Source organism: Octopus bimaculoides, chromosome 9 (assembly GCF_001194135.2).
Source record: "Octopus bimaculoides isolate UCB-OBI-ISO-001 chromosome 9, ASM119413v2, whole genome shotgun sequence".
NCBI lineage: Eukaryota > Metazoa > Mollusca > Cephalopoda > Octopoda > Octopodidae > Octopus > Octopus bimaculoides.
The window spans coordinates 39,286,831-39,310,413 of record NC_068989.1 but is presented as its reverse complement, the minus strand read 5'-3'; the positions used below and the strand labels follow the sequence as shown (position 1 = coordinate 39,310,413).

The 23,583-nt window shown below is 35.0% G+C and overlaps 1 protein-coding gene across 1 annotated transcript in view; it reads right to left on the bottom strand.

The window, feature by feature from the left end:
* Window positions 1-23,583, bottom strand: part of LOC106869101 (endoplasmic reticulum aminopeptidase 1) — a 1,169,084-nt gene that overhangs the window by 89,405 nt on the left and 1,056,096 nt on the right. The window contains exon 14 of the mRNA XM_052970645.1: window positions 5,281-5,336. Coding sequence (XP_052826605.1) covers window positions 5,281-5,336 — 56 coding nt within the window. The remainder of the gene's footprint in view (window positions 1-5,280; window positions 5,337-23,583) is intronic.

Below are 23,583 nucleotides of genomic sequence, written 5' to 3'. Positions count from 1 at the left end.
CAAAGAACTGAAGTATTTTGGGTTGCACAACAGTGTGTGAGAGAAAACCGTGATGTCATAGGAGAGAAATGTGTCTGCATGGATGATAGTGCTCTTGCATTTAATGACTCTGCAAAGAAAGAAGCTTGGAGATGCCATTATGAAAGACTGCTGAATGTGGAGAATGATTGGGAGGAGGAGAGCCTGCTAATGGTTGACACAATTGAGTGACTAGCTACCCGAATAGACAGTACCCTGGTTGATAAAGCAATTAAAGATATCAAGACAGGGAAAGCACCTGGCCCATCAAGAATCACTGCTGAGATATTTAAAATATCAGGTAGTGTGGGTTATAGTCTTATCACCCACATCATAAATCAGGTAGTTCATGAAGGAGTCATACCCAATGACTGGTGTAACAGCACCATAATCAAATGCTACAAAGGTAATGGTGATGCTTAAGATAGAAATAACTACAGGGGTATCAAATTATTGGATCAGGTGATGAAAGTTACAGAGAGGGTCATAGCCCAACTAATTAGGGAGAGAGTCTGCTTAGATGAGATGCAGTTTGGTTTTGTGTCAGGCAGAAGCACCACTGATGCTATATTTCTGGTAAGGCAACTGCAGGAGAAATAGCCAAAGATAAACCTCTGTACTTGGCTTTTGTTGACTTGGAAGAAAGACTTTGACAGGGTCCCTCGATCTCTTATCATGTGGTCAATACGGAAACTGGAGATAGACGAGTGGTTGGTGAGAGCTGTACAAGCCCTGTACAGGGATATTGTCAGTAAGGTGAGGGTTGGCAATTAGTATGGTGTAGAATTGCGCATAGAAGTAGGGAATCATCAAGGATCAGTCCTCAGCCTCCTCTTGTTCATCATAGTCCTCCAGGCAATAGCAGAGGAATTCAAGACAGGTTGCTCCTGGGAGCCTGTCTATGCTGATGACCTTGCTCTAATAGCCAAGTTACAGCCAGAACTAGAGATGAAGTTTAGGGTGTGGAAGCATGGTCTAGAATCAAAGAGTCTTAGGATTAAACTAGCAAAAACCCAAGTCTTAGTAAATAGGAAGGCAGACAAATCACAAATCCCTTCAGGTAGATGGCCCTGCTCAATCTGTAGAAAAGGCATGAGTAGAAACTCCATATGATGTACCTGGTGTGAGCTATGGACACATGAAAGGTGGAGCAATATCAAAGGAAGGTTAACCAGGAAGATAGTTTTTGTGTGTGGCAGGTGCACAGGGGCACTAAACACTGAAGATGTACAGAAAACAGATTCCATCACATGCCAGGGCAAAACAACTAGAAGTAGTTGATAGCTTCTACCACCTAGGTGACCAAATCTGTAGTTGGGGGTAGTTACTTTGAGAGTGTAGTGGCTAGAATAAGAATCGCCTGGGCAAAGTACATTGAGTTCCTACCTCTGCTGGCAACTAAGGGCCTCTCATTCAGGATGAAAGGTAGACTGTATGATGCATGTGTGCAATCTGCCATGCTACATGGCCATGAATCATGGGCTATGACTACTGAGAACATGCGTAGGCTTGAAAGAAATGAAGCTGGTATGATCTGCTGGATGTGAAATATCAGTATGCCTACACAACAGAGTGTGAGCACTCTGAGAGAAAAGTTGGACATAAGAAGCATCAAATGTGGTGTGCAAGAGAGACAATTGCGCTGGTATGGTCATTTGTTACATATGGATGAGGACAGCTGTGTGAGGAAGTGCCACATCCTAACTGTGGAAGGAACCTGTGGAAGAAGTAGACCCAGGGAGACATGGGATGAGGTGTTGAAGCATGACCTTCGAAAGTTGGGCCTCACAGAGATAATGACAGGTGACCAAGACCTTTAGAGATATGCTGTGATTGAGAAAACCTGGCAACTAAAGTGAGATCACAGCCATGGCTGATGCTAGTGTTGCATTTCCAGTACATTTAAAAGTACCATTGATGCATTGGGTGATATGATATGCTTGAGAATACCTGTTGAGTCAAGTAAAACCAAAATCGTAGCTGTGGCCAGTGCCACTTGACTGGGCCCTGTTCTGGTGGCACATAAAATGCATCATCCGAATGTGGTCAATGCCAGTGCCTCCTGACTGGCTCCCATGCCAGTGGCATGCAAAAAGCACTATCCAAACATAATCGATGCCAGGCCCACATGACTGGCTCCATGTGCTGGTGGCACATAAAAAGCACCTACTACACTCTTAGAGTGGTTGGCATTAGGAAGGGCATCCAGCTGTTGAGACATTGCCAGATCATATTGGAGCCTGGTGCAGCTGCTAGCTTTCCAAACCTCAGTCAAACCATCCATGCCAGCATGGAAAACAGACGTTAAACGATGATGATGGTTATTGTTATTATTATTATCATTGTTGAGAGAATAGTGTAAGCCATCAAAGTGATACTGGGGTACAAATGTATGAAGTCCAGTTTACCCATCATAACTACCCATCTGATAAGGGCACACCAGATACATGCATCACAACCACATGTGCACAACATTGTGATCCCATATCAAGATAAGCAATGCATGACCTTGCAGGTAGGACCCAGTTAGAATTTTCTTCAGGTCAAGTAACCATTACGAAACACCCATGTTTCCAGAGGTGAATTATTCAAAAGAATTCCTCTCAACACATGACTATAATGCTTCCCAACTACTTCTGCTCGTGATCAGAAATGCACATATCGTCAGCCACTAAGGGACATGCTCAATTGATTAAGGTCAAGCAACTGACAAGCAAATCTGTGGTATTGAGAAGAACATTTGTTGTAGCCCAACTTTTATACCAAGACAAATCATGTACATGACAACACTTCCAATCAGTTATGATCAGAAGCCATGAGAACCAGTGCCTGGTAGTGCATCAGGGCATTTATTATTATTATTATTATTATTATTATTATTGTTATTATCATCATCATTATTATTATTAGTATTATTATTATTAGTCTTAAGCACATCAACCAATGGCTAGATCTTTGGTGCTATTTGTGTCTTATTCTTGGTAACAACATTTATTAATTTCTCTCCAAAGAAATTCTATTGACTGTAATTAGGTCTTGTGTGGAATTAGAAAAAGAACTTTTTTTGTTTTTGTGTCATTTTGGTTGACCAATAGCCCTTGCATTAGTGTTTCTTTCACTTGTACCCAGTCAGCCTAAATAAAGACAATGTCTGCAAGAATGTGAAACAAAGGAGTCATTAATGATTGAGTACCAAGGAAGAAGAAAAAAATTAAGTAAAATACAACATGGTCTTTATATGGCTTCAAGAAAAGAGATTCAAGTCTATTGGTTGTTATTGGTTAGTCCTACATTAACTCTGACAGAACAAACCAGTGTCCGAACATGTTCCCGTTATAGGAGTATGTCTAAGACTACATCATCTAACATGTCTTTTATTGTGGGTATTATTTGAGAAATTTATTATTTCTTGAATTCATCACTTGGAGATGAATAGATGATGTATTTTAGATATATTCCATGAGAATATATCCTCAGACCTCAATGCATTGTGGGACTTGGATATGTTCATATACATTATACTTTCTCACTTTTATTACTCTGTCTCACCCCATCACCCTTCACTCATACTGTTTTCTATATCATCTTACCGACAAACAGCAAGCTCTCTCTCTCTCTCTCTCTCTCTCTCTTGTTGCTCTTCTGTTACTCTTTTGTTTGCTGCTCTATCTTCTAGTAATCTTCTTGCTCACATATGAATTGAACAAGTGACAAAATATAGTGCAAACTTTTCAGTCATCCACAAATCAAAGCAATCTCTCAAAGCCAAAATGCTAAGCGAAAATACAATGAATATATTTTATAAAGTGGTTGGCAAAGAAATGGAGATATGTAGGTAAGAGTGAACTCTTCAGCCTTGTTGAGGACATGACTATCTCTCTGGTGTCAATGCTATAATGAAATGGATCCATTACACTTCACAATTAGAATGAATTAAGTAGAAGACTATTATGTATACGGGTGTGTAGCTGAGTAGGTGTGTAAATCTGTGCAAATGTTTTCATTCTTGTGCTGTACACGAAAAATCTCTGTTCCCTGCCAACAAATCAGTAGGTTCTGTGCTTTCAAAAATGTGTGAGATCTGCCTCTTACTTGAAAAGCAGATAAAGATTATCAATAGGAAGGGCAGTCAGCCAGTAGTAAAGTAATGCTGCAATAGTGTATATTCATCTAACCTATGATAGCATAGAAAATTGAATCTAAAACTGAACAAATGTATACAGGACATTTTCAGTTTCAATTCTTTTGTTTCAAATCTCTTCGGTACTAAGCTGAGCAAGAGCACACACGAGAATGGAAAGTGTTGCTGAAGAGGTCACAGATGTATGGCGAAAGATTTCTGGACAATGGAGATGAATTACAATAAGAATAGTAATAAACAAGTGAAGAATGAATATATAGTGCATGTGTTTATTTGGTAAGAAAAAAAAAAGAGAGAGAACCAACCCAAAATGCAATAATACAAAATATGAAACAATATTTTACTTATAGAAAAGTACATGCAAAATAGGTAAAACTTATTAGCTGGAATTGTATCATTATTAGAATTCTTCAATCCAATTAAAAGAATTCTTCAATGAAAAATCATATCCCTGAAAAGTAGCATGTGGTTTCAACAGTAAGGAGGATTCAAAATAACTTATTCTTTCTGTAACTCACATTTGAATTTGTATAAATGCTCACTCATTTTATATCTGAATTACCATGTTGCCCTGTGTTAAATAAATATATATTGTTGAAGCATTGGTTTTACAGCTAGTTGCCCTTCTGGTTTCTAAACCTTATCCGTTTTTCAAGCAAGGGACTGTGTATATATCGGTATCATACGACATATACTTTTAGTGCTCTTCCAGTAACTTTAACAATGCTGGGAGACAAATATATTTAAAAAAACATATGTAGACTATATATATTTATCAGTCCATACATTTTAATTAGAGGGCACAATACAAAATATTCTGATTCATGGAGCATCATAATACATAGATATTTTAGGAAGAGAAATAAATCCTGTGTTCACAATATTTTGGATTTCAATTCTTTTATCCCACATTTTTAGGCATGGTAGAAAACAATATGAAAAATGAATCAATAAGTTGTTTATGCAAAGTCAATGGGAAACAACTAAAACGTTATTTGCTACAACACTGTCATTATTGAAATATAAACTGAAGCAACGTTGATAATAAAGATGTAAGCAGCTCAGATTAAGAGATTGTTCTTTTTTTTAGGAATGTTATAAAAATATTTTGGAAACTTTACCTGGCCATACAGGATAAATCATGAAGAAGTGTAGTCCTGTCTTCCGGCTGAAATATCTAGAAATGAAACCAAATATAGAAATTTATATATATATATAGAATGAATTTGAAGGAAATATAAAACAATGTAAAGATTAGTTTAGACTTTTATTGTTAAGAAGATAAATAGTTTTTTTTTTCTTTTATTTCTGAAAATCAATATATTCTGGCAGTCAGTCAATACACCATTTTCTATAGATTTGAAAGATTTTTGTTTCTTGCATAACTTGTGTGTCATTGGCCTCTGTCTTCATACGCCTTCTGCTAATATTTTATTATTTATTTCCAAGAGTTAGAGATGTGTTGTTAGTAGAAATGACAACCAGCTAAACTAAAATATTTTACAACACTTAATTCATTCTTACACGTTTCTGAGTTTGATTCCTGCAGAGTGAATAAAATAAACTATAATAAATAACAATAAAACAATGATGTATTACTGACTTGAATATATCAACTATTTCTTTGTCTGTTTCCAATGTATAACAGAATATCTATTCAAGGAAGAACTTATTAACACTTCTGACATCTGTTCCTCATTATTTTTTTCATATTTGCATCTGTAGCTTGCTTACCAACCACACGGTTCCAAGTTCAGTCCCACTGCGTGGCACCTTGGGCAAGTGTCTTTACAGCCTCGGGCCAACCAAGGCCTTGTGAGTGTATTTGGTAGAAGGAAACTGAAAGCCCATCATATGTGTGTGTGTGTGTGTCTGTCTGTGTTTGTCCCCCCACCATCGCTTGACACCCGATGTTGGTGTGCTTACATCCCCATAACTTAGCAGTTTGACAAATGACGCCGATAGAATAAGTTCTAGGCTTACAAAGAATAGGTCTTGGAGTCGATTTGTTCGACTAAAGATGGTGCTCCTGCATGGCCACAGTCAAACGACTGAAACAAATGAAAAAAAAAAATATATACACACACACACACAATAACTGTCAAGTTGTTATCAAATATGATCATCTTTTGCACTAAAATTACAGATGTAGCGCCTCTTCTCCACAAGGTGCCATGATGACTCCATCTCTGAGACACCAATGCCACTTCAATAAAGGACACAGCTGTATGGTTGACTTGTGAATCTCAGCAACTCCCAGCTACACAACACCTTCCACTGCAATAAAATAGGTGCTATTTCACTGTTGTCAATGCACTTGACACCCCAACTACTACAATAAAAGGCTCACTATCTATTCATGGTTCAAACAAAGCCAAGTCTTGACATGAGATAAAAAAAAGAAAAAATGTAAATAGTGCCTGTGCTTTAAATTTCATCATGACAAATGCTTGTGCAACACAAGTACCACACTGTTTAGAGTTGTTAAATTGGCAATTAGAAAAAAAAAACATGACCAGATTTCAAGTGAGAGAATCTTTTCCAATGTACATTTACACAGATATATCAATGCACAAATTCAAGTTTAACAAATGGTAGTATGGATGGAAGCTGAGCGACATGATATATCTAATGTCAAGTCAACATCTACTGCTGCTCTCGCATGTGTGATATTCTCTCATCTTCCCATAACTCATCTCCCTGACATATCTCTATCACTCATCTCTTACTATTGTCTACCCCTCTACTATTACTCTTCATTCTCTCTCTTCTCATCTTAACCACTCATTTCTACTATTATGCGCTTTCTCCCTCCACCCACTCACTCTGGCCCTTCTTCTATCATTGCTCTCTCCCTTATTCACCCCTCGTGGTCACGTCGCTTTGAGCTAAAATTCATGTCATAAAGTAGTGGAGACTCTTTACAGCTGGGTGTGTATGTGAGTTAGTACACAGTACTGGTACTATGATAAAATGCATTCAGTACACTCTGCAAAAGTGATTAGTGAATAAATAGAGAAAGTGTATTAAGATAGGGAGAATCCAAGAAAACCTGTCTTCTTGAGGAATTGGCAACCTCTCTAGTGCTGGTGCCATAATAAAATCACCCAATACATTCTGTCAAGCGGTAAGTGACAAGAAGTGCATCCTGTCATGAAAATGAAGCCAAAAATAAAACAAATGTGATCTGATTCTCTGACCCATCTGATTCCAATAATTCCAATAAGAGTTGACATGCGTAGTGACAAACCATCCAAACCAATTTAACAAGGAAAGCATATCTAAAATGATGATGATATATCATTGTCATCATTATCATCACCTTTAGAATCATCATAAACTAATGTCTTCTCTCCATGCTCACATGGTTTGGATGGTTTCATAGGATCTGATGTATCAGATGACTACTTTATGCTCCACTGTCTCATCTAGGATATGGTTCCTTTTATATCCTAGACATACGTTGGATATATAATTTAACGATATGGAGGTAAAATCAATGTGTTCACATGACATACTTCATGAGACTCCAAAACGGCTCTCATTGACTCCTACTGACCACTGTCTCAGCCAATACGCTACTCTTAATAAGAGTTCGGCTAGTCCATTCTTCCAATCTCCCAGGGGTGTCAATGACTCTCACCACATCTCCTCCTTTGAGATTGACTTCCACTGGAAGTTAATATTATTATTTTTATTTAATCTTCTTTCATCACATCTCCCTTTTCTGAGATTTTCCTCCTAGGGAAGTTTAATATTTCTTCCATTTGGGCACTACTTCCAACCATTCTGTTTGTTTCCTCTTTCTTGTGTTGCTTGAACCATGAATAGATAGTGAGCCTTTTATTGTAGTAGTTGGGGTGTCAAGTGCATTGACAACAGTGAAATAACACCTATTTTATAGGACACTTCCATGAGTATCTCTTTTCTTTTTTCTGTATAATTATTTTTTAGCTTGTTTAAATGTCTTTTGTGTTTCCATTTTTTTGCCTCTTATCATACATCATTTTTCATATTCTCTTTGTCACTACTCCACCTTCCCCACCTTATCTTACATTTCTATATATTTTGAAAAACACCTTGTCACCAATATTAAAATGCTTTGTCGTATATTTAATGTTTTCCCAATTTGTTTTTCTTACTGGTAACAGTTTGTCGAAAATTGACTTTATTTTTTGAGCAAACATTAGTTCAGCAGGTGACTTGCCTGAAAAAGCATTTGGGTTTGGAGTTATTCTATAAACCCTCAAAAATTGTGTCAATGCTGCATCAACAACTAGCTCATTTCTTAATTTCTTCAATGCTCCTTTAAATGTATCCACAAACCTTTCCACTTGCCCGTTTGATCCTGGGTGATACAGAGGAGCAGTCATTTGTTCAATGGAATACATCTTGCAAAAATTCTTAAATTCATTTGCTGTGAATTGTGTATCGTTATCAGAGACTATGGTATCCACGACACCATATCTAGCAAAACGTTCATGTAGAAATTCCACTGTTTCCCTGGATGTCAGTTTTCTACATTTACACATTTCTGGCCATTTTGAAAAGCTATCTACCACTATTAGATCATATGATCAGTTTAACAGTCCTGCGAGTCTATGTGTAGTCTGGACCATGGAATATCGGTCTTGGGCCATGGTTGAAATTTTATAGGTGGTGATTTCACTGCAAGAGCACAACATCTGCAGGATTTTACCAACTTCTCAGCATCTAGATCCATTTTTGACCAGTAAGTATAACTCCTCATAAGTGACATCATCCTAGAAATTCCTGGATGTCCAGTGTGGAATTCCTTTAACATTTGACCGTGTTGTGAGGTAGGCATTACAACCCTCTGTGCATACATAAGCACATTATCACATATTGAATACAAATTCAAAACTGTGTTACATCCAGCCACACGTTATTTTTTATTTGTTTCTTCTGATCTCACTATTTTTTCATTTTTATGATAAACTTGTCCATCTCTGCCTTAATTTTTATTTCCTACAATGTCACAGGCAATTCATGCACAACACTGCACAATATATTTTTTATTTCATTTCCGGTTTTTAATGTCATTATCACTGTGTCTTCTAGTGATTCACTGTATTTTGGTATTAACCTTGACAAACCATCTGCTTGTCCCAATTTTTTTGATGGCATATACTTCATTTTGAAGTCATGATTCAGTAAGATCATTCCCCAGCACTGCAATTTGTTGGCTGTATGTATTGAGATACCCTTTCTTTATCCATAGATCGACAATAATGGGCAGTGGTCTGTCTGCATATGGAACCTTCTTCCATGTATAAATTTATGGAAATTTTTTTACCACAAATATGATGGCTAATGCCTCTTTTTCTATTTGACTGTAACTTTTCTCAGCCAGCAATAACAAATGTAAAGCATGAACTACTGCTTTCAGGCTACCATCTTCATATTTGTGTAAAATCCCAGTTCCGATACCACTTTCACTAGCATCTGCTGCCACTGCTATTTCTAAACTTGGGTCAAAATGTGATAATGACAATTCTGACATTAAGACATTTTTAATGTCTTCAAAAGCTTTCTCGCATTTATCCTACCAGTTCCATGTAACGTCTTTTTTTAACAAATTATTCAGGGGTGCTCTTAAATCATGCATATTCGGTATGTATACCTGGTAGTAATTTCAGAGCCCCCAAAATGCTTGTAATGTTGTAATGTTTGTCGGGGAGGCATATTTTTTATTGCACTCACCCTAGATGAGTCTGGTCTGCGTCCATTTTCATCAATAATCTGCCCTAGATATTTTATTCTTGGTATAAAAAATTCACACTTTTCCTCACTGAGCTTAAACCCATAATCTTTTATTCTTTGGAAGACCTTTTTAACATGCTCAGCATGCTGACCCTGAGATTCACTTTTTATGAGTATGTCGTCAAGCTAAGCTACAGCGAAATCTGAACCTACAAACATAATGTCCATAACTTGTTGGAAAATACTAAGTGCTACCGTTATACCAAAGAGGAGTCGATTAAATTTATACAACCCTTTATGGGTATTTATTGTCAATAATTCTGAACATTCCTCATCGACTTTTACCTGCAGATATGCTTCAGATAGGTTCGACTTTGAAAAAAAATTTTCCTCCATGCAACTTCGTGAAAATTTCCTCCAGACTTGGTAATGGGTAATTATATGGCATCAAACATTCATTTAATCCCATTGAAAAATCAGCTCATACTCGGATTTTATTTTTTCCTTGACATAATCTGTTGGGGATGCCCATTTTTGTGTAATCAATTTTTTCAATAATGCCAAGCTTTTCAAGTCTATCCAATTCTTCGTTGACTTGTTTCAATGCTGTGAAAGGTACCATTTGTTTTGGTTTAAAATCCTGTACAGTATTTTCTTTCACTTGAAACTTCACCTCTGTTTTAGTGCAAAGACCCAATTCATCAAAAGAAACTTCATGAAAATTTTAAAAAAATTTTTTTTAAAAAATCCTCCGACACCTTATTTTTACTGGTGAAAGAACGATTCTAATTTTCACAAAAAATATTTATAGGGAGGTCCCATAAGTTAAATAGTTCTATCCAAACTGTTCCAAAAACATTTGTCGTATTTGAAGGTTTTTCCATTAAATGTAACATTACTTATAATGTCACTCATAAAATGCAATTTTTTTCCTGAAACACCTCATGCAATTTTCAAAGTTTCCTTTAATCTTGGTTTCCCTATTTTCTCCATGTATCTGTATTAATTATCGTGATATCATTGCCCGTATCCAATTGTAACTTGATATTCACATTATTCATTTTTATGAACACAAATTTTCTTTTCTGAGCCCCGCTTAGAATTTTTGTTAACAATACATTCTTTCTAGAATTTGTTTTTGTTTGAACCTTTTTTCTGTTTCGCTATACAATGTGAGCTTTTAGGTCCAATTTTTCAATATTCAAAACATTTATGATTTTTAAAAGGACAATTCTAAAATGTAAACCTCAGCACCCATAGCATGGATTTGGTCTTGACGTTCAGTTTTTCCTTTTTCTTATCTGTTTCAGGTCGATATGCATGTATCTGAGAGCAATCTTTTTCTTCAATCTTATCTGTGTCATGTCTTAAATTTATAATCCTTAGGCATTCTTCAGTTACTGCCTGTAGAGTTAATTTTTGGTCCTGTTCTAATTTTGTTAATATATGGGAATGTATATCAGCATCTTTTCTTGCTGTTAACCCTTGAACAAAAATTAGACATTTGAAGAAATCTGGGGTGGATTCATTTAATTTGAATTTTTCACACTCTCTGTTAATGACCTCAGCATGGGTGATGAAATCTCCATCATCTTTTTTAACTAAATTTAAACACTGCCAACAAGTATTGAACAGGGAACTTCTTTCACTGAAAATTCTCGATAACGTGCTAGGTGATGAGAGGTTAGACTATGATGGAGAGAAAAAACAGGTGTCTCGAAGTAGAGGAGATACATGGTTATCCTTACTGGAAGAAATGAGAAGATGATGAGCAATGCATACAGAATTGACATTAGTGAGAATATTCATAAACTGGTATTTTTGATAAATGTTCCATGTGATATTTGTTCCACCCTAATGTGTTACTCTTATCATCATAAAATACTCATAGATCAATAATTAATGTAAGAAACATGCAATGAATGCTACTGCATTTCAAAAACATGTATGATAGAAAACGAATTAATAAAATAGCTACTAAGTGACTTTAGCTTCAGTTTGAACTTATGACCTTGTGGTGAATATATACCAAAACATTTAATCTTGATAATGTAAAACCTTCATCAACAACTTATTACCAGGTACATACAACACACACACACACACACACATCATTTAATGTTCTCAGTATTTAAAATAAGAGCTATTAATAGTTTCTTGCCATACAGACACTGAGATTAGGCAGGTTTATATGAATTTTCTAATCTATCTAATTTCAGTGTCTCTGTAGCAAGAAACTAACAGTAGCTCTTATTTATATACTGTGTACATTAAATTATATTTATCTCTCATTGGCTGGTTTACTTTTTTTGTTGATACTACCTTAATGGAATAGTAAATTATATATATATACATATATATATATATATATATATATATATATACATACACACACATATATGTATGTGTGTATATATATACACACACATACATGTATGTGTATATATATATATAAATTATTATTTATATATATAGGGTGATAAATTGAATATTATTTCAATTTAAAATCAAGTGGCCTAGCATATAAAAAAATCTGAAAATTCAGAAAAAATTGTATTACACGTGTATAAGGGATGACCACGAGGTGGGTGTCCAATATGCTAGAAAGAGGTCATCAACAACCGAACCACAAAGAAAAATAATGTTCTCCAGAAAAAACTTCGCAAAACACCAGAACAAGACAAAATGAGAAATATACAGAATAAAGAATTAGTTGTGTACCGCAGTTTTTTCTTTGTGGTTGGGTTGTTGATGACCTCTTTCTAGCATAATGGATGTCCACCTAGTGGTCATCCCTTATACACGTATATATATATATATATATATATATATATATATACACACACACACACATACATATATACGTACATATGTGCTTATATATATCTATATATATGCTTGTCTTTCTATTCTATCATTTTCTGTATCTGTGAAGTGTAACATTTTCACTAAGTGAACTTATTCATTCTCAAGCCAAGCTCTTACATGTTCCATGATGATATATGTGTCATTATTTTCGAAAGATATGACATCAGTGATTTCACATTCTGGCACACACTCAAAATGCACTTAAACCAAAGCAAAGATACATTGTATTAGTTTTGCAGTGATTCTATATACAATTTTTACATCCATCAGTTTTAACATTCTTATAAATCAGTTCTCTTATGCGTCACTCTATCAATCCAAGCATGTAATAATGTTGTGTCAATCATTAGAGTTAAAGCATTTCTCTATCATCTTCTTTGCTACAGGGTGTGGGTTGTGGTAACTCTACAAACACTAATGAGTTCAATATTGTCACTTCAGATCTTTTCATGTTGAACTAGCAATACTTTCTATATACTAGTAATATATACTGAAAGCATATTGGTTGTTGTTTAGCCATAGGTAAGCTTGATATCAATGTTATTTCTTAAGGGTCTCTCGGACTACATAGTGAAAGGTGTCTTTTCTTTAATAAGAGGGCCAGCTATGATTTGAGGGAGATTTGCTGCTAGTTTTAGAAAGTGTATGACTGCTTAAAGTTTTTCCCTTATTTTATTGGATACTGTAGATTTAGTAGATGATGTCTGAAATAAAAGATCAGAATACCTCCAATAAAAGTTTTTAGAGTTTAGAACCAAATTGCCTTGTGGTATTTGTTTCAACTCTTTGTGTTCTGAGTTCAAATCCTGTTGAGTTTAAATTTGTTTTTCATCCATGTGGGATTGATAAAATAAGATACCATCGAGAATTGTGGATAAGTGAAGGGATTAAACAAGATGCCTTGTGCTGTTTGTTCCAACTGTTTTGTGTCTTGAGTCATTGTGTTGTTAGTCTAAACCATCATTCAGATTAACATAAATCCTGGATATTTGGTACTCCATGTTGAGTCAACCTTGTTGCAAGCATTTAGATCAGGTCTCCAGTTTGTGGATAACTTACCACTGAACCTGACCAGTCTTAGAGATCCTGAAAAAATATAGTCTTGGGCATTGTTCTTCATTCTCTGATGAAATGATAGAAGAAAATGACCTTGTAGTTAAGACCATTCCATCTTTTATCTATATCTGCAATATATAATGTAACATTGCCTTTTTTCTTTCAAGATTGCAACATGTGGTTTATGTGAGATTAAATTACAATTTCTATCAAGTCCTTTACTAGATAGAAGTTACCCTAAAGGCTAAAGGCATATGAATTACACTGGAGTTAGGCTCCTCTTGATATACTTCACATAAGGATTCTAATGCATCACTTTGATTTAAAAATCACTGAGTCTTAGTGCATTCATCAATCACAAACTGTTTCTCTGATAAAATCACCTTTAAACTTTTATGACACACAAAGTATTCACAGACTCCCCGCATATGACATTCAGAAAGTTTCCACTTTTCGCTTGAAAGAATATCCAGGTGTCACTCTTTTCATCTGGCCAAGTTTGTCATTTGATGTTATAATTAGATATCTTTGAAACTAAATTCAATTTACGTTTTCATTTGAAAACTTCCCAAACTAACCAGCAGCAGGGAAATATAGAAATAAAGACAGATTATCAGATGAAGCATAGAAACTGAAATAGCAGACTGATGTATTGATACTACTGTATGTGAAAACAAAGAGCTGCTGGTTACAATTATCCCAGAATACACATACATACTTATGTGCATGCTCATGCACACACAGAGACACACAAGGCCCCTCCAACTTTAATACGTATATGCATATATGTTAGAGAAAGAGAGTGTGTGAGAGAGAATATACATAAATTTATATACATATATGCACGTGTATAAATACACACACACATCTGAGTGTGACACACAGTGCACCTGTACAGGCGATATCAATTTGATGGAAGGAGTGAACTAATGTGTAGCATAAACATTTGATCACAATAAGCAACTCATCTGTGTAGGTTTTTCAGTAAGAAATTGCAAAACAGTCTTTCTCCAACTTGAGCAACCAGCAAATTAATAGTGTAATGTAATATAATATAATATAATATAACACAATATAATATGATATAAACACATGGGTATATCACTAAGAAGTTCACTTGCCAACTTTGTGGTTTCAGGTTCAAATCCCACTGCACAATGCTTAGGGCAAGTGTCTTCTACAGTAGCCCAGTTGTTAACCAGTCTTGCATGCAAGTGAGTTTGAAAGACAAAAACTGAGAGAAGTAACCTTTTTTTCGTCTTTTACTTGTTTCCGTCATTACACTGTGGCCATGCTGGGGCACCACTTTGAAGAATTTTAGTCAAACAAATCAAACCCAGTACTTATAATTTTCAGCCTGCTAGCAGTCACTTTTGCTGAATCACTAAGATATGGGGATGTAAACACACCAACACTGGTTATATATTTATGTCTTTATATATGTGGAGAGAGTGCAGACCTCCGCCAAGCAGCTCATCGCCACCCATATACACGCATGCTGAAAATCGCCCAATTTCCCAAACCAATGCTGGTAAAAACATAACCTCCTCACATACTTATCTTGACAATCGTCATCATCAACACTGTCTCTGCTTTCACCAAAATCACCGTCAAAACTACGATCACCACAATCAGTTTCTTTACACTGGTGAAAATCCATTATCCGATACTCATGGGACCGAGATTGTTGCAGATTTTTGATTTTTCTAATTTCGGAGTGCTTTATTAAAAAAAAAAAATTGCATCTGCAAATTGGAACAGTCTGAGAAAAGAAAGCATGTCTAAACACAATAGCTTATAGACATACTCTGAATGTAGTTCTATATAAATCTTAATTTTTTTTATACTTAAGATCATCAGAAATGTTAAGATATCAGCCTCTACCCACATTGTCATGCTTTGATTAAAAGGTTACAGCATGGATTAGATTACTTAGATAAGTTTCAACCGAAGTTGGCTCAGGCCATGTCTAATTTAACCACACCACCTGGAAGAGATACACAGTCAGCTCTGGGGAATCGTAGCCCATTCAAGCAAAGGGTTGTTTTCAGAGACATATCTGGGTGTGGGTGGTTTATCTGGTATTTGTTGGGGATAATCATCTAGTGATCGTTTAAATGCCATGAAGTCACTTTCCTCCTTTATGTGTGTCTGGCATGATGTTGAAGAGAGCAGAGCCAATTGTGGTGAAATAGTGTTGTGATATGACACGAACATTTCTGAAGTGGATGGATGGTACGGGAGCCAAGCCTCAGACGAATTTTAAAGATGGGTAATGTTGATGGAATATTTTCCACATCATACAGATGATATAGAGCTCACAGCAGCGGTGGAGAGTGCAAAGCCTGAGCTTTTTGAGTCGATCCCAATAGTCAAGGCTTGTCATGTCATCCTCCACAGACCTCCACCAAGCAACTCATTTTAAGATAGATACGCAAGTAAAATTACTAATAGAGAAATGAAAATAAACTTTAGAAACAGCAACGCCACCATAGGTTATGTGGAAACGATGAAGTGTTTTCAAGGGAGATAATCAAAGAATGTAATGTAATACTTCATGTAAACTAAATATAACAAATGAAAATCCTTCAAGAATCCATAAAAATTCCCGGATCACTACTAAAATTTCATCATTTGTTTCTTGCATCATTACCAAGTTTTCCTGCAAGTTTCATCAAATACTGTTCACAACTTTTTGGAGTTATTTTGCACACAGACGGTCAAACCAACACCAAGGCAAACATAACCTCCTTCCTTGGCAGAGGTAATGAATAATGATGGCAGTGTTAGTTATGACACAACACAATAAACACATAAACAGCACACATACTACAAGCAAAATAGGCACATGACTAATTGACTAATTTAGTAATCAGTCTTTAAATTCTGACCTAAACATCTAAATATCTTAACAAATTTGAGTGATAAGGGTTATAGAAATCACATTTGCTTATCACAAAGGAATCAGTTATAGATAGCAATGACACCTTACATCCTGATAATATTGTGAAAGTCTAGAAATGCTGATGATTATGATGAGTCTAAGAACTTCATTGTTCAAACAAACTTTAAAGAACTCAAATGAAAAATATGTTAAAACCTAGATAAGAAAACTAGAACCAGGAGCAGTCATATTCTTCATTATGTCAGCATCAAAAACTGTTTGCAATATTAATGCATCCATGCATGTATGTATGTGTCTTTCTTTGTGTTTTATTTGTTCTTCTTAAGAGATTTCAAACTGGTCACTGATAAATCGACAAGGCTTATTGAGTCAAGAAGGTTCCCAGAGTTTGTAAACATGTGGTTGAGTTGGTGTTTTCATTGAACTGTTGATGCACACGTTGAAGTGTGTGCATCTATTCATCTAAGGGTTTTCAGATGGAGAATCATCAGAATGTCTTCCAAATCTTCCCTGTGCTGCTAATGGATTGGATTTGGAGAGTGAATGTCAGTTTCTTTTGCTCTCTCTCTGAAAATACTGGAATTTCTAGAGTCTTGTGTAAATTTGTAGGTACATAGCCTAATGCACTTATGATGATAGGTACAAATGAAAATTTATAGTCAGGGTACAAAAGTTGTATGTTCCACATTAATTTACCATAAATGTTCTCTTTTTTCCCCATACTTTTGTGGTACATTCACCTCTGTCAGGCAGCTATCCTCAACAACAGTGCATGATTTTTGTTCCATAGAACCATATCAAGTCTGTTTGCACTGAATTGTTGTTTTTATTGGGGTGGTCCACCAGTATACTTTGTTTTTAAAGATATATATGTCAGGGCAATCCTTTGTGTGGATAGCATTGTAAATAGTCTTTACAACTATATCATCCCTCATGGGCAAGCAGTATCATGTAGACATTTTGAGAACAGCTGTAGATGTTGTGGAAGATATCTGCCACACTGATATACAGAGCCAACATTTTCTATCATAATGTAGAGGTTTTATGGTATCCCTATCTCTCTAGTTTATCAGGTATTTTGTAGCTATCTCCTGTTCCTGGATAGCAAAAGCACATCCTTGTAGGTGGGATGTAATGCATCTATCACAGATCCAAGAGAGAGTACTTTTCCTGTCAATGCTGTTGTTATCCTCTTGCTTACAGGATATGTACCCAAGCATTGCTGTCTGCTTCTCCTCCAAGCTTATGCTTAGGTAGGCCAGTCCAACCTTCTCTGGATTGCATAAGTCATTTGTATTTTCAGAGTAGCTGCTCAGTAGTTCCTCCCTAACACTGAAAACGTTATTACCTTCACTTTTGAATATGCATGTAATGTACTCATTTCTTTCTTTACCAATAAGCAGATGTTGTCCAAGTGATACACTGTGACATTCAAAGGCTATTTAGACTGACATTATGCCTCTACCACAATCTCTTCATCTCACATAAACACTATCAGTGTCACCAATAATGTAGAGGTTGCCAGTGGTGGTCAGTACCTTTCTAGTTTTGATGTTTGGCTGTGGATTTTATCAAATGTTCAGTCCAATAGCTCAAATGCTGGTACTAGCACTGACACTGCAAAAGCATTCAGATATGGTCTTCTTAAATGCAGACAACTCTAAGTTCCATATTTCCTGGAGTCGATAGGTGTGTGTGCACGCGTGCATGTGCATGTATGTGCTCTCTCTTCTATTTTTAATTATTTGGAGTCTTCCTGCAAGAAAGGAGCTGATTTCTGACAAAGATGCAATGCATCATCATGGGAATGTAGATAACAAAAGCAATTTCACACTTTGAACTAAAGAAACACTAATGTTTGAATGCTTGGGTAGGCCACAATAAGAACTGGGCCATTACCTCTGCTGGTAACAAGTAGGTTTTTTTTCTTTTTTTCTGTAAAACATAGATTCTATGTTGCTTGTGTAGAAACTGCAAAGCTGCATGGCAGTGAGACATGGGCACTGAATACAGAGGATGTGTGAAATAAAGCTAGCATACTCTACTGGATGAGCATGTTAGTGTGCATGAATGACATGAATTAGATGAATGGAGGGATAAGCTGTGTATAAGAACAATTAATTGTAATGTGACAGAATGAAGCCTGCATTGGAGCAGACATGTAATGAATATGGAGGATTATAGATAAGGAAAGAAGTGCCAGGAGATCCAAATGAAAGAAAATTGTGGAAGACCATGGAAAGCATATTTAAAAAAGATGAAAGCTAATTCCAGGATGCTGAATGTCATAAAGATGACAAAAGAATGCAACAAAAGTAGGAATGCAGTGTGGTAAAAGACACATCCAACCCAAGCAAAAAGGAAAAGTGGACGTAAAAATGATGATTATTGATATATATTTATATATATTTTAATCTGTAAAGCTCAATTTAATTTTAATTTTTTATAAACTGATTTTCATTGAGTTTTTACCTGTAATTTTGGATTTTGTCCCTAATATTATTATGTATATAAATATATACACACACAGATATATCATCTTAACTGTACATAGGTGATTTAGGAGCTTAGAGTTTCACGAAAAAGCCTGTTGAAATACTTGCATGAAACTATGGGCCCTTGAGTCACTTACGTAATTTTACAGCCAAGCGGTAAAAGGAATATATATACTCTTTCTTAAGTATTAGGTTCTATTTCTCCTATTTGAACCATCAAGCCTATACTCACCCATTCATACATACAAACATGCATGTTTGTGGACATGTATTCTATGGATGTACATGTGTGTTGTTTCTCTGTATGTGGGTGTGTGGTTTGAATATTTATTTGTAAATTTCTTTCAAAATTTCTCAGATTTTTTTAAAACCATCTTCTTTCCTTTTTCTTTTGTTTATAGTTTTTATTTTTCATAATTTCTATTTGGTTCACTTATCAGCTCAACTTGCTTAGTTCCTTTCCAACAATGGTTAAGTTGGATTTAGTTAATCTCACATCAATAATAGGATATTATTATTGTTGTTTTTGTTACTAACAGCAGCAACAACAACAATGAATAAATAAAAGGCTGCTTACAAGTGAAAGCAATGCATTCACTACTGAATTTTAATCTTGTGAAGATTATAAGAAAAATATGAGAATGTTTGAGAATGTGGTTGTATTAACAATGCATGAGTAACACACATGCACATACACATATAGACATACACTTTCATATAGTTGTGCATAAGCGAGCAATTACTTATATGCATGTAAACTATATAGTATATAGATATGAATACTCATACACATACAATCACACACATATATTTTCCCACCACCTTGTATGTATATATGTTTGAATTTGTTTTAAAATATTCATCATTCAAATATATGTGCATATATATCAATATATGTATATTTTTATGTGTATATATTTTTAACTTCATATATTTGTTTGTGTATGCACATATGTTTAGATCCTGTTTTTTTTTGTTTGTTTTTTGGAAATCTTCTCCTTGATATTTGTCAAAATCTGATAAAGTGAACAGAAACATCCTTTATAATATTAATATAAAATGCAAATCTATAGGAAACGTGTTATGGTAAATGTTTGTCGCTTGTGAATGCAAATATTTCAGAAACAATCTATCACTTTAACTTTTACAAGTAAACACCAAACTGAACAATTGTTGGCATTTTGTCTACCTTAGCTTTGTGATAATAACACAGAATGGTGAGATGTAAGGATAACATCAGATGAAGCCAGTAACAAACATAACATATGCTATGGTATTCGCATTTTCAGTGGCCCTGTGCTCAGTTTTTGTGGGTGTTTAAGGCTTATTCAATACTCATAATATTTCTGAGATCCAAAAAACATTAAATTAGATAAATTATGATAATTAAATTAAATGACAATGCCAAATAGACAGATTACTGTATTGTTTATGTTTTGCTTTCATTTTCGGATGCTAAATTAACAGACATAACATTCTATTTTTCTATTTTTGATGCATTAAGCTCATCATAATTAATTTCGAACATCATTTTGCTCGTAAATTATAATCAATAAAATAAATCAGATTTTTATTGATATGTCATAAACAATGTAGCTATACCCATTAAATCAAATTAAAATTTTTACACAGGTAAGAAAGATTTTATTGTAAACAGTTTCAACCTGATGTTGTAAGTGAAACTATAGCACATGTAACTTGTTTGAATGATATATTCATTTACAACATTAAACCACAAAACAAATCTACATTATGTTTGGGTTGTGTATCTGAAGAGAATATTTCATATTTAGATATTATCAGTTGCTTAAATGATAATACTATGTCTCAGTAAATTTTCAGAATTTTGAGGCAATTAAACTTTGTGTTTTGGATTTGAATTAGAATGAAATGAGTATCTCCTGAGGAATGGTCTACTAATTTGACATCTTCTAGAATGGGTCTTCTATATGTCTTAAACATGCCAGTTAGCAGTTTATAAAATTTTTGGTAAAATAACTCATAGTGGAGTCTTTGTATTCATTTATCTCTCAGCCCTGTGGTAGCTGATTTCCATTTATTGGTTCTTCAAATATGCTGCTGGATTGGTAGAAATAATTGTATGGTAGAAAAGTGAGCTGACTAGTAAAATACACACCTAGAAACACCAAAAGTGACAGGTTTGTGTGCTCCAACATATACCAGCTAATCTTGATAACATGGGTTCTTCTGCAAGAAGCTGCACTCAGAAAATAGGTGTTTACAGTTCAAGAAAATAGCAAGGTTACTATTTAGGATCCATACACTAACTTACTCTGGCCTTGATCAGTATGCAGTGGATGTTACTGTGCAGACACCTGATTTTTCATGACTCATGAAATTGCACTGAAATCATACAAGATTTCTCTCTGAGATATTAACCTATTTTCTAGAAGTTCTGTAAAGTTTAACCATAAATTAATGTATCAATCAATGAATGTTAATGTATGAATCGATGAATGGCGTAATAAAACCTTATCTGATCCAGAATTTGGCACAACTTTAATGGATAACAGGCAGCCAAAACTAACCTCATGATAACAAAAGTAAATTTGCTCATGCATCCATAAACACACTGATACAGAAACTATACATGTTGCCTGACATAACCAACTACCCTGTATATTCTAAAAAGAAGGTATGTGTACAAAATATGCCTATAATAAGCTGACTTCAGTTTACTATTACTAAAGGACATACAAAAGGAATTATTCATGGGGCTATTTGCTACTAAAAAAACGTATCCATTCGCCTTCACAAATGGTCCTCCCAGCTCCATACTGAGCATATTCCATATAACATTATATATATAAAATTATATATATATATATATATATATATATATATATATATGCATATGTGTGTATATGTGTATATATATGTACAAATGCATATCTATATATATATATGTGTGTATGCATGTCTCTCTCTCTCTATATATATAGTAATATATACACGTATGTATGTATACTTGTTTGCTTGTGTATCGACGTGTGTTCATATCTGTATATGATAATAACCATATAAATACTGCTTGGTTGATTTTGCTAGTCATCAATTATATCATATTGAGAAATGGGGAGAGAATAAAAGAGAGATATAGAGAGAGTTAAAATAAAGAGTGCAGGATGAGTGCACATGCTAGGTTTGGTGGTAGCCAATGTATAAAAGAAGATTACACAAGTACTCATACAGTGAGAAAGAAAGAATCCTTGAGATAGATGATGAGGAAGATGAAGGGGTGTAAATGACAGAGTAAATTATGAGAGAAGTTATACAAATGATAAGTTTGTTTTATTTAACTGTCAGGTGATAAATATTTTTTTAAAAAAATTAGTATCATGTTATTTCATATGAGCCAAAAAATAATTTGATAAAAGTTGAATTATTATTATTGTATGTGTATCATATTTCCTGATATTACCTATAGTATCAAAAAGTATACTGCCAAAGTTACCTGTCATATAATGGGTATATATCAAGAGTGCAGTGAATTCACCAGGAGGAGTGGAAAATCCAATGTTTCAGACAGTGCACTTCTTCAAGGAAAAGTTAAAAGGAGAGAAATAAATGAGAGAAAGCAGAGTTTTGCTTCCTTTAAGTCAAACATGAAATTGCCTGCTACTGATTAAGAATGCAGAACCATGTAATTGCCTGCTACTGATTAAGAATGCAGAACCATGTGAACTTCATACCTGAACATGAAGTGCTAGGAGAAACAGTGTGGGAAGGAAGAAAGAAAAAGTTATACATATAGGCGCAGGAGTGGCTGTGTGGCAACTAGCTTGCTTACCAACTACATGGTTCCGGGTTCAGTCCCACTGTGTGGCACCTTGGGCAAGAGTCTTCTACTATAGCCTCGGGCCGACCAAAGCCTTGTGAGTGGATTTGGCAGACAGAAACTGAAAGAAGCCCTTCGTATATATGTATGTATGTGTGGGGGTGTGTGTGTATGTTTGTGTGTATGTGTGTGTCCCCAACATCGCTTGACAACCAATGGTAGTGTGTTTACTTTCCCGTAACTTAGCAGGAATAAGTACTAGGCTTACAAAGAATAAGTCCTGGGATCGATTTGCTCGACTAAAAGCGGTGCTCCAGCATGGCCACAGTCAAATGACTGAAAAGAGTAGAAGAGTAATATAACAAGAAATCAGAATTTTTTTTGTATTATTATAATCTGCAATTTCCATTTTTTTTTATGCAATAACACAGCAAGTAATATTTCCATAATTCTCAATTCTAATATATATTTGAAGCAACATACAGCAACAACTGAGACTTCACACTGGATTGTAATAATGGAATAAGCTGATGTACTTCAAGAGAAAACTGATGGGATTTAGCCTAACTACCTACAT